The sequence below is a fragment of the Chrysochloris asiatica genome, unplaced genomic scaffold, assembly GCF_000296735.1.
Source record: "Chrysochloris asiatica unplaced genomic scaffold, ChrAsi1.0 scaffold00218, whole genome shotgun sequence".
NCBI classification, from domain to species: domain Eukaryota; kingdom Metazoa; phylum Chordata; class Mammalia; order Afrosoricida; family Chrysochloridae; genus Chrysochloris; species Chrysochloris asiatica.
The window spans coordinates 1,639,089-1,652,728 of NW_006408736.1; the positions used below are offsets into that span (position 1 = coordinate 1,639,089).

Below are 13,640 nucleotides of genomic sequence, written 5' to 3' on the forward strand. Positions count from 1 at the left end.
GTTCCATTTCATTTTTGACAACTTCCAATTTTCCCAGATTCATACTTCGTACATTCCATGTTCCAATTTTCAGTGGATGTTTACAGCTGTTTGTCTTCATTTTGAGTTGTGTCCCATCAACAAATGAAGGTCCTGTGGGCTTTTCTCCCACAAGGTTAACTCCATTCACCTCATCATGGTCAACTGTACTTTGAGGAGGCATCTCTTTCCCAGTCGCATTTTGAGTGCCTTCCAACCTGAGGGGCTCATTTTCTGGCCCTGTATCTGACAGTGTTTTTCTGCTAGGCATAAGGTTTTCAGTAACTAATGATTTGGAAGTAGTTTGTCACTCTTTCTTCCTAGTCTGTCTTTGTCTGGAAGCTCATCTGAAACCTGTCCACCATGGGTGTCCCTGCTGGTTATTTAAAATACCAGTGGCATAGCCCTCAGAATCACAGCAACTCAAGCCACCACAGCATGACAGACAGACGAGTTGTGGCCATTTGCTTTTTTGTCGAAACTGTCACTTTAAATTTTGATATCAATCCTGATACAATTAAGATGTTTTCTCCCAAGTTGGCAGCTCTGGGAATAGCTGAGCATCCATAGTGTACCATAGTGAGGGATATGAATTCCAAAATACTGCAGTGTTTATACTCCTGAGAAGCCTCTGCATTGGATATGAGGCAGTAGTTCAAAGAAAATAAGGAGTTACTGTAAGGTTTTAAATCAGGAAACCCTGCAGTATCAGGGTTGTATCCTTTTACCGTGTTTATTCAAACTTTATGTTGAATAAACAATCCAAGAAGCTGGACTGTTTTAAGAAGAATGCAGCATCAGTATTAGAAAATGACTTATTAATAAATTTTGATATGAAGATGATACAATATTGCTAGCTGAAAGCAAAGAAGACTTGAAGTACTTACTGATGAAGTTCGGTATGGATTGCATCTCAGTGTCAAGAAAACAAAAATCCTTACCACTGGACCAATAAACAACATTCTTATCAAGGAGAAAAGATTGATGTTGTCAAGGGCTTCATTCTTCCTAGATCAACTATCAACACCCATGGAAGCAGCAGTCAAGAAATCAAATGATGTGTTGCATTAGGCAAATCTGCTGCACAAGATCTTTTTAAAGTGTTGAAGAGCAAAGATGTCAGCTTGAGGATTAAGGTGCACCTAACCAAAGCCATGGTATTTTCAATAACTTCATATGCATGTGAAAGCTGGACAGTGAATAAGGAAGACCATAGAAAAATTGATGCTTTTGACTTATGGTATTGGAGGAGAATATTGAAAGTGCCATGAGCTGCCCATAGAACCAATAGATCTGTGTTGAAAGAAGTGCAGCCAGAGTGCTCCTTGGAGGCCAGGATGGCCAAACTTCATTTCTCATACTTTGGACATATTGTCAGGAGGGACCAGTCACTGGAGAAGGATATCATGTTTGTTAAGGTGGAGGGTCAGAGAAAAAAAAGGAGACTCCCAGCGAGATGGATTGGCAGTATAGCAGCATCAGTGGGCTCAAGCGTGGCAATAATTGTGACGTTGGCCCAGGACCGGGCAGTTTCGTTCTGTTGTGCATAGGGTCACTATGAGTCGGTACCGATTCGATGGCACTTAACAACAACAACAATACCTTATCATGTTGTTGTTTGTCATATTTACCTATCTGCTGCTTGGCTGAAAATTGGGCCATGAGGGTGAGTTCCTTTCCAGGGTGGCCAAGGCACATAGTCTCGGGTTTCTCCAGTCTTCAAGATTCCTTTTTAAGTGATACAGTCAGGAACAAGAAGAGAAGACCCCCATCAGACACCCAGTCAAATTAGTAGCTGCAGAATTATTATATAGGTAACCCTCAACTTCCAAAGTATTTGAGTTACATTAAACTGTATGTCTTATCATTAGTTATATATACCATATACAGTAATGCCATGCCTTACATGTTAATTTCATCATATTTGTAAATTTATATGTACTGTTTCCTGTCCCCAAAGACATTTTTATAAATATACTGATAATAAAAGGCAATAATATGTAAAACTTAGTAGGTTGGATCAGTATAATATCTCTTAAATAACACATTTCTAAATGTACCATCAAGTTGGTTCCCTATCATAGAGACCCTTTACAGGGTTTCTGAGGAGCACCTGGCTTGCTTGAACCACCAACCTTGCAGGTCAAGCCAACTTTGCAGTCCAGTACATTAACCTACAGTGTCACACCAGGACTCCAAATGTGTGAAGAGTACTGAATATAATTCAAATATATAAAAAATGAAAACCATACTAGATGAAATCCTTTCGGTATTATTATTGATTCAAAGTGTTTTGGGTTTTAAAAATACATGCTCTGAAGCCAATTACCTCTCTAGATGTCAACTAAGGCTATTGTAGATAGAAGAAAGAAAATTAAAGCTCTAAATATTTAAGCTGATTAGCAATGTACCATCAGAGCAAAGTGTTCACAGAGAGATCACGAATTGTACACTAATCAACATTTGATAAGTGGGGAATATTAGTGGAGGCTCACCAACAATGTGTATTCTTTTAATTTTGCAGGAGAAGGTCCATCATTTACAGAAGGCTTTTGCTTCGAGAGTAGATAAATCCACACAGACTGAACTTCTAGGCTATGATGTAAGTAGCTATATAAAATAATTTTTATCTTCTTTATTGGTATTCAGGCCCCCACAGCTTATTTACCTCTGTTCCTGCTATGGCCATGCATTGATTTAACAGGATTTAGTGGTGCACCATTCATCTTTTGCTCTTAAACAATCCTCAAATACCTTCTAGAACTGAAAAAGGTAATTATGGGCACGAGCTAGCATACCAATGTCTTATTAATCTTTGTGTCATTATGTTTTGTTTTAGGTTTTTTTTTTTGCTTGCTTTTAACTAATGTCTAAAACAGTCTTTGAATTAGTGAATTTGTGAACACTTGGAGGATTCATATTAGAATCTTGAGACACTATTTTTTAGAAACTACTAATTTATGTATTAACAATTTAATAAGTTATTATGTTTGCAGCTTCTAAGAACCAAGCACATCAGTTTTACATTCTGGTACATAAAAGGAGACACAACTTTGCAGAGAAATTTATAATAATATGTTAGCTCTTCATCTTCAGTGCAGACTTCAGAAAATAATTTAATTGAAAGTTAACTTTTTTTTTCTTAATGTGAGATACTTGTTGAACTGTCAGAATAACTTTGTAAAACATATTTTAACACAAGGTTACTTCTGTTAACACTGGGTGATTTTGGATAACTCTGATTCAAATCTAGCTTTTCTTATGCTCAGCTATGAAATTTGCATTTTGTCTAAACCCATGACTTAAAGCTGCTAGTTGATGAAAAATATAAATTAAAATCTTCCTTATCCTTAATTTAACGTTTTGGAGAACCTTCCCTTCTGTCTAAAAACATTTATTAATGTTATTTTCAGCTCTTTACTGACAAGTAGAAACATAAATCATTTTTAGTTGTTTCATGATATAGATTTTTAAAAACATATATTTACCTGTCCATTTTCATTATATTAAATAACATAAAAGTAGATGTTACTTGTTGTCTTGCAAACTTATTAACTTATTTGAGCAAATTGTCTCATAATTAAGCTACTTGTCGCTATTGGGAAATAAACCAAATCTTTGACTCTCACTTCAAGTTAGTTTCAGATGTTTGCATATTTAATCCATTAGTTACAAAAATTAAAAGCTATGCTTTTCTTTTGAATTTTATATATTATTTGTAATATTTGCTTATTCTAAATACCTAAATATTCTCTTACCATTCTAGTGAGTACAACTTTTTGAACACTATTGTTACATATTATTTAATAAATTTAACTTATTTATTAAAAATATTTTTTATTTAAAAGAATACTTAGTATAGGTAATTCATACTTGTCTTTTTCATGCATTACTATTTTTCTGCTTAAAACCATTCAGGACATGACATTAGTACCTAAGATCTAGATCCAGTACTTAGGATCTAGATTTAATAGTGTGTATATGTAAAGCAGAAAAATATATATTTTTAAATTTCCAAACCAGAAAGTGTCCCAATAAGGGTAATATACTCAAATTCCTAATAAACACTATTCCAATGTAACAAAATCATACCATCCAGGAGCTACACAACTTCAAACCTACCTATTTCAAAACCCTTTATTTTCAAATTTGTTCTTAGTTGCTGCCGAGTCCATTTTAACCCATGGTAGCGCCCTGTGTGCAGAAAAGAACATGAAAGGGTTTTCAAGGTTGTGAATTTTGGCTAGTAGTTGAGCCCTTAACTGTTTGCATTAATTAAGGATGTCGTCGGCGTTGTTGTTAAGTGCCATCGTCCCATAACGACCCTGTGTAGAGTCCGAGGAGCGGCTGGTGAGCTTGAACCGCCGACATAACGGTTCATACTTTCCTTGCAGTCCAGCGTATTAACCCATTTCAGGTAGGTGAAACCAGTAGTTCACTTCCACAATAAATTATTATTGCTGTTGTTGTTAAATGCTGTCTAGTTGGTTCCAACAAGGAGCGGCTGGTGGGCTTGAACTGCAGACCTTGTGGTTAGCAGTGCCATACGAGGACTCCACAATAAAATTTGTTGTTGTTGTTAGGTACTGTCGAGTCAGTTCTGACTCTTAGCGGCGACCTTGTATAGGCTTTCCAAGGAGCAGCTGCGGACCTTATAGTTCAAAACGACCTTGCAGTCCAGTGCTTTATTCCACAGCTTCACACCAGGACTCCAAAAATTGTCGTTATTAAATGTGCTTTTAAAACAATGAAGTGAGAACTACTTTTATAACATGGAAAGTGGAATCAGAAATTCCACTACTCAATTTAAGGAAATGTTGTTGGGAGCCTGAATTAGACATTTCTAAATGACTGAGCACAAATATGATTTGTAAGACATCTAGAACCTTATCAGTGGTAGTTTAGAAGAATCTGTTACTGAGGAATGAATGGTACCTGCGGGTAGGTAACAACCTTCGGACTGTTGTCTCAAAGGCATTTATTTGCCTTTCTATGCCCCCAAGTATTTGTGTTTCTTCAAATTTCTAATATAAATGCTATTATGTTCTTTGAACATACAAATAAAAATGAAAAGTAAAGTTCTAACCATAATCCTGGTGTAGGGCTCTAGGATAAGCAAGGCCAGTGGTTCAAACCCACCAGCCTCCCCTTGAAAACCTTCTACAGGGTTGCTGTGAGATGGAACAGACTCCACGGCACTTAACAACAACAATAAGCATGCTTTTTTTGTGATTCAATCTGACTGTGCAGTTCAGCGCATAAACCCACAATGCTACACCAGGACTCTAATGATATGCATAGCTACGTATTATTAATTTTTACCCAATGTTTATACCTAACCATATAGCTATGTAAGGAGCTCTGGTAGTGTAGTGGTTACGAATCGGGCTGCTAATCTCACGATTAGCAGTTCGAAACTACCAGCTGTTCCATGGGAGAAAGATGAGGCTTTCTGCTCCTGTAAAGATTTACAGCCTTGGAAACACTGTACAGGGTCACTATGAGTCGGAACCAACTCCACGGCATATAACAACAATAACAATATAGCTATATATTTTCCTGGCTTGAACTTTGGTACAATAAAATATGCCAGAAAATAAATATAACCCAGAAGATGGTTATAAACATGGTTTGTCTTAACTCAAATGTATAGTAGCTTGGGAACTGCCTGTATATATCTGAAGCAGTCCACAAACTTCATGGGGAAATTCCTTTATCTTTCAACTGCATTTATCCACAGACTTTTTATTGCCCTCTTGTGTGTGTATAAAACATGTATTTGTAATTAACAATAGTGTTTGTTAGAAATTAATTTTTAAAATCTTGTAGAAATTTTATTTACAATACCTTAACTTGCAAATGATGAATGATTCTTCAATAGTCTTGCTTTCTTCCTGAAGTTATCAAAACTAGTTGCTACCTCTACTTTATATATCTTATTTGGTGGTATGAGTGTCAGAATATATGAAATTACAAATCACCCTTAATATAATTTCCATGCAGTCCTTGTATCGCACTATAGGATAAGCACTGGACTGTGAATAAAAAGATTGGTGTTTCAAACCCAACCAGCCACTCCTCAGAAACCATATACAGGATCATTATGAGTTGCAACTGACTTTATGGCACTTAAAAACAACAACAAAGCTGTTGCTATCTAATTTGTTTAAGAAAAGAAACAGAATTCCAGAAGACATTAAAAAAAGCAAAAGTTTTAAATACACTATAGTGAATAAGTTCAAAGGCTTGTACAGTCAACTACTTCTATTCTGCAATAGATTTGTCAGGAGACATGAAATTAGCATTAATGTACAATATACTCGGGTTTCTAATATACATGGCAAGAATTATTTTAAAATAAATTCAGAGTATCGTAGAAGAAAGTAAACACAAAAGTTCTTGTGATGTGAGGATTTTTAAATAAACAATGAATGTGTCTTAAATAATCAATGCCAATTTAATCTCTTTCACCTTCTTCTGTTTGAAAGACCAAGGAATAGTTACTTGGATGTAACTATTTATGTTATTAAAACAGAATAGAAAATAAATACCCAGTAGCCTTTGCTGTGGAGTCTATTCCAACCCAGAGTGACCCTATAAATCAGGGTAGAACTGCCCTACAGGATTTCCAAAGTTGTAAATCTTTAGGGAAGCAGACTGCCACATCTTTCTCCCTGGAGAAGCTCTGACCTTTTGATTACTAGCCAAGCACTTTAAGTACTATACCTCAGGGCTTCTCTAGATGACTAGATAGAGTCAAGTAGTCATGTTGCCAATTCTGGGATGATTATATTAAAAGGTAGGAAAGATTCTTCTGCTTGCATCAACTATATACGTAGACATTTCAACATAGTACATGTGATGCCTGTATATATTATATAGCTTGAATGATTGAAAATGACAATTTGAGTAAAATATTTGAGAATGAATAGCCAAAATACTACAGTGAAGATCACATATATGGCAGTGAGAAAATGCAGGTGTTATTATTACTTGGACGTCTTAATGGGCAGCTTACTTTTTCAGCTTCCTTTTGATGTTCTGCAGACCTCTGTATTTTCACACGTGACTGATTGCCTTTAAGTGTAGATTTATTTCTGAATTGTTGCTAGAGCTTGACACAATAGTCATCTAATCCCTTACTTGCTCTTAGAGGCAAATTTGCTGTTAAGTTTATGTACAGAGATTTTATTCTTTTATTAGTCAAAGTTTTACAATTTTATGTAATAAGAATTACTAGTATTAAGCTTGCAATGCTTTTTTGAGTTTTGAAAATTGGTAAGAATTTCATCAAATTGGAATTTATTACTAATCACATGTCATCTAAATACCCTGGTGTGGCACTGTAGGATAAGCACTGGACTGTGAACCATAAAGTCAGCAGTTCAAACCCATAAACTGCTCCTCGGAAACCCTATACAGGGTCTCTGTGGGTCTGAACTGACTCGATGGCACACAACAACAACCACAACAGTCTCAACATCATTAGTGGTTTTCATTTCGCTATCTTAACTTTTCTGTTTTGTGTCATCATGCATACTTTGTCCTGTATGAATCAGGATGATAGCTTATAGCATAATGTCATATTCGATGTCTTCTTGAACCTCTGGTACCTTTCTTTGATTTGAGTTTTGTGATGCTACTGGATCATTTAGTAGTATTCAGGGAATGCTACCAAATGCAAAAATAATTCATTATGTGAAGGACAAGAATAATTAATGTTACTGCAATTGTTTAATTAGATATTTGGTAAATTAGAAAAGTATGTTGTGTTATGCTAGTATGTTATGCAGCTGATGCAGTAAACCAGGGTCTACAAATCTAGTGTTTATTAATTAGACTTGCTCATCCAGCAGATAATAACAAACTCAGTACCATGGAGTCGATTCTGACTCATAGCAAATCTCTGTAGGGTTTCTAAAGTTGTTATATCTTTAAGGGAGAAAAAAATGTCATCTGTCTCCCACAGAGTTGCTGGTGTACCCTAACTCCTAACCTTGTAGTTGTCAGCTCTAACTCATAACCCACTGTGCCACCAGCTAGCACACGCTATGGTTTATTAAAACTTTCTATTTTAAACCCATTTATCAGTATCTTTTAAAAGGGTCAGCATTCCTTCTGATGATATATTTCTTACATATAGTGTTTTCCCCTGCATACTTCATTTGTTTGAATCCACTTCTCCCAGAAATTTCTATTCATTGTTCATTAAAACAAGTATCAGGTTTTAAAACTGAGTCATATATTTCAGGCTTTCTTTGGGGCTACACTTTTTCATGTTACTTGTAAAGGATAACATTCACACAAGAACTTTGGTTAAAAACACTTACAGGAAACACCATCTGCCACAGGTGCTTATTAACATTTAATGGGGGAGTCATAACTTATCCAGTAGTGAAGTTCTAAGAGCATTGCTGTAGAAAATACAGTTACCTATTCATCCAACAAATATTGCCATACATCCCTTCAGTGCCAACTCCTGTTCTAACACTTGAAATGCATGTCGGCATCATGGAGGTTACATTTAGTGAGGGCATACTTACAGTACAAACAAGTATTATATCCAAGTAAGTTATATAATATGCTAGGAGGCAGTAAGTACAATAAAATAAATAAATAAATAAAAAGATAGAGGAAAGGACAAATATGAGTGTATGTGAAAATTTGTAAATAGGATAATCTGAGTGAAAATGAGATTGAAATGTGAGCAAATACTGTAAGGAGGTGAGATGAAAATCACATTTAGGCAACTATCGATGGTTTACAGTGTGCCCCCTGGAAGGCCCCTCAGCCCATAAGAACAGATTGTTTCTCTTTTTTTAACCTCTGCTGCTGTTGAGTGCCTTCTAATTGGTTCAAGCTTATACGGACCCTGTATAGGGTTTCCAAAGAGTGGCTAGTGAATTTGAACTGCCGACTTTACGGTTCAAACTGACCTTGCAGTCCAGTGCATTATCCTACAATGCCACACCAGGACTCTAGGAAAGGGGGTTGGAGGGTTTTTTTTAGAAAGCTTAATCGAAAAAAAAAAAAAAAATGCATTCGGTGTCATTAAACCTTATCATCAGAAGTGCAGTGTACCCAGAGGCTCACAATAGGTTAACACAAACCACCTAAAGGAGTAGTAACCAATGGAATCTCACATTATACTCACTTAGCATACTGCTGAGAAGAAAGCTGAGCAAAGTTAATTAGATTATACAAAATACATTTGCATTTCCTTTTTGTTTTTTACTTGTGCCCTGTTCTATTACTTCTTATTCTGAATATCTCTCTTCTTCCAGAGTGGCATAAATGAATTTAGGCAAGAAGACTTCAAGAAGTTCACAGAAAAATTGAGTTAAAAGTTAATAGATTTTTTTCAAGAACTTTGTGAAGCCCTTTCATACCTTATAAAGGCATAACTAGACTGCATTGCATTTCAGCACATACAAATAAATGTTAACAAATATAGAGAGCATTCATCAATTACTTCCTAAAGAGAATAAATGAATAAATAAATTTGGTGTAGAGCTCTTGGATAAGCACTGGACAGATAGCCACAAGGTTGGTAGTTTCAATCCATGAGCCACTCCTTGGAAACTCTATGCAGTGTCTCGATGAATCAGATCTGACTCAACAGCACTTAAACATCTGCAACAGTTCTTGTTAGGTGCCATCAAGTCGGTGTCAACTTATAGCAACCGTAGGCACAGCAGAATGAAACACTGGCCGATCCTTGGCCAACCTCACTATTGTAGCCTTGCTTGAGCCCATTGATACTGCAACTTGGCCAATCCACCTCTCTGGGAGTCTTCCTCTTTTTCTCTGACCTACCACCTTACTACACATGAGATCCTTCTCTAGCAACTGGCCCATGCTGACAACATGTCCGAAGTATGACAGACAAAGTTTGGCCATCTTGGCCTCTAAGGAGCACTCTGGCTGCACCTCTTCCAACACAGATCTGTTGGTTCTATGGGCAGCCCATGGCACTTTCAATATTATCCTCCAACACCATAGCTCAAAAGCATCAATTTTTCTATGGTCTTCCTTATTCACCATCCAACTTTCACATGCATAAGAGGTTATTGAAAATACTATGGCTTGGGTCAGGTGCACCTTAGTCCTCAAGCTGACATCTTTGCTTTTCAACATTTTAAAAAGGTCTTGTGCAGCAGATTTGCCTAATGCAATACATCATTTGATTTCTGGATGCTTCCTCCATGAGTGTTGATAGTTAATCTGAAAAGAATGAAGTCCTTGACAACTTGAATCTTTTCTCCATTGATAAGAATGTTGTTTATTGGTCCAGTCATGGGGATTTTTGTTTTCTTTACATTGAGATGCAATCCATACCAAAGGCTGTGTTCTTTGATCTTCATCAGTAAATATTTTAAGTCCTCTTCACTTTCAGAAAGCAAGGTTGTATCATCTGCATATGGCAGGTTGTTAATGAGTCTTCCTCCAATCCTGATGCCATGTTTTCCTTCATATAACCTAGCTTCTCAGATTATTTGCTCAGCATACAGGTTGAATAAGTATGGTGAAAGACTATAACCCTGTCATCTACCTTTCTTAATTTTAAAACATTCAGTGTTCCCATATTCTGTTTGAACAACTGCCTCTTGGTCCATGTACAGATTCCTCATGAACACAAATAAGTGTTTGGGAACACTCATACTTTGCAATATTGTCCATAGCTTGTCATGATCCACACAACTTAAAACCTTTGTGTAGTCAATGAAGAACAGATAAAGAATATCTTTCTGATATTCTCTGCTTTCAGCCAAGATCCATCAGACATCAGCAATGATATCCCTCACTTCACGGTGGCTTCTTTTAAATCTGGCTTGATCCTCTGGAATTTTTCTGTCAATGTATGCTTGCAGCCGTTTCTGTATTACCTTTAGTAAAACTTTATTGCATGGGATATCAAAGAGATTGTCTGATGATTTCTGCATTCCATTGGGTCACCTCTCTTTAGAATGGTCACAAGTATGGATCTCTTCCAATCAGTCGGCCAGATAGTTGTCTTCCAAATTTCTTGGCAGAGATAACTGAGTGCCTCCTGTGCTGCATCACTTTCTTGAAAGGTTTCAATTTTTATTCCATCGATTCCTGGAGCCTTGTTCTTTGCCAATTCATTCAATGCACCTTAGATTTCTTCCTTCAGTATTGTTGGCTCTTGATCATATGCTACCTCTTGAAACAGTTGAACATTAACCATTTCCATTTGGTACAGTGACTCTGTGCATTCCTTCCATCTTCTCCTGATGCTTTTTGCATCATTCAATTATTTGCCCAGAGAATCTTTGAATAACGAGAGTTGAGGCTTGAATTTTTCATTCGTTACCCCAGCTTGAGAAATGCTGAGCGTGTTCTTACTTTTTGGCTTTCTTACGCCAGTTCTTTGCACATTTTTTGTAATATTTGGCTTTGTCTTCTCGAGCTGATCTTTGAAATTTTCTGTTCATCTCTTGTACCTCCTCATTTCTTCCATTTGCTTTAGTATTTCTACGCTGGAGAGCAAGTTTCAGTGTTTCTTCTGATATCCATTTTGACCTTTTCCTTCTCTCTTGTTTTCTTAATGACTTTTTGCTTTCTTCATGTATGATGTTCTTGATGTCATCCCACAACTGTTATGATCTTCAGTCTTTAGTGTGTAATGTATCAAATCTGTTCTTCAAATGAACTCTAAATTCTGGTGTGATATATTCAAGGTCATATTTATGATTTCATGGACTTGTTTTCATTTTCTTCAGCTTCAGTTTGAATTTGCATATGAGCTGCAACAATAGTGCTTGTTTTAAGGAGTTCCAACTCATTATGATCCTATGCACAACAGAACAAAACACTGCCTGTTCCTACGTTATCCCAACAATTGTTTCTGTGCTTGAGATTATTTTTGCTGCCATTTTGATAATTCATCTCATTGGGAGTCTTCCTTTTTTTTGTTCCAACCATAATGTCCTTCTCCAGGAATGTCTGAAGTTTGAGAGATGAAGTCTCACCATACTTGCTTCTAAGGAGCATTCTGGCTCTATATTGTCAAACACAGATTTGTTTGTACTCTGGGAATCCAGGATACTTTCAATATTCTTCTTTAACACCATAGCTCAAATGCATCAATTCTTCCACTGTTGTCCATATTTATTACCCAACATTCATGTGTATATGAGGCAAGCAAAAATACCAGGGCTAAAAGGCTAGAACTGAGAGTGAAGAATGCAGCTGGTATGAAGTGAGGGGAGAAGTGCAAGAACACCCAAACCTGCAGATAATATCCATTTGACCTAGCCTTGATGGCTTGATAATCAGAATTCGACTAGAGGAAAATAAAAAAATAAATAAAAATAAAAATAGGTAAAGGAAAGGAGGATAAATTACTACAATTTGATGAACTTGACCTATACTCAGGGAGGCAGTAGCTCAAAATACCAACAGAGAGGGAAAGAGTCTTCACATCAAGTATCAATGCTATCCCCTCTGTTTACAGGATAGATAAGGATGGACAAGTTAGACATTGGCTACCTAAAATGAGGGGGCGATAAAAGCACAAAGTAACTGGCTTACAAGGTTTCAAGAGGGAGTTTAGTTTGAAAGTGTGGTGGGGAAGATAGAGTCCCCACTGAATAGTTTTCATCTTGTCTAGATAGGTCTGGTAAAAAGAGATGAGGATCAGATTCTTATGATTCAATAGTGAGTACTTGTTATCATGACTAATTGTGACTGTCACAATTGTAAAGGTAAAAGTTTTATAACAAAAACTGGGGAATAGTTAATCTTACAGTCTAGAAACAGAGGACCCTAGGACCATCAAGGGAGAAGAAAAGCACAAGAGGAATGTAGGACTTTATCCAGAGAAACAGTGACACAAGATATGGAGGCAGAGATGGAGACCTGGTGAGAGGGAGCAGTTGAGGACTCTAGGTTCATGGAAAGAGAGGGACTGAGAGCTGGTGGCCAGGAGGCAGACTTGCAGAATGTGCCCATTGGTAGTTTAAATTATTATATATGCCTGAGAGTTTTTTTAAAAAAAAAGATCTTAAGTGAATAGAGAGAAATATTGTTAACTGATGGTACATGAAGGAGTTTATAATCATTGTAATGAAACAGAGTATGTGATTTGTTGATTGTAAAACTGATGAACTGCCCTGTAAACATTCACTCAATTCACAACAAAAACTTAAAAAAACAATAGCCTTTATATGTATAAACAACCAGGAAGTTACATAATGGAAGAGAACCCAAACTACATAAGAAAATGGTCAAACAGTTAGAAGTAGAACCATTCAAAATTATAAAACCTGTATGTGAAAAAAAATCAATAAATAACACTCCCAAAAGACCAAAAAAAAAATACTATGGCACATCTTAATTCTAATACTGACATCTTTTCTATTGAACACTTTAAAGAAATAATCGAAGTATTTGCTCAGTATAAAGATTGAATACATATGGTGCAAGAATATATATATTCTTTTGGACCTCTTTCTGTAGGTTTTGAATTGTTTCCAATGATCTATTTATCTTATTTGATTGTTCCTGTAGCACTTTCCTGACTTCTTCCTTATTTTTCTCAACTGTATTGCATAGCGTTTTGATGCCTTTTATAATCATTTTTAGGAATTCCTTCTCAG

The 13,640-nt window shown here is 36.3% G+C and overlaps 1 protein-coding gene across 1 annotated transcript in view; it reads left to right on the forward strand.

Annotated features, from left to right (window-relative positions):
* CCSER1 (coiled-coil serine-rich protein 1) overlaps positions 1-13,640 on the forward strand; it is a 1,871,951-nt gene that overhangs the window by 865,037 nt on the left and 993,274 nt on the right. The window contains exon 8 of the mRNA XM_006872972.1: positions 2,543-2,620. Within this exon, the coding sequence (XP_006873034.1) occupies positions 2,543-2,620 (78 nt within the window). The remainder of the gene's footprint in view (positions 1-2,542; positions 2,621-13,640) is intronic.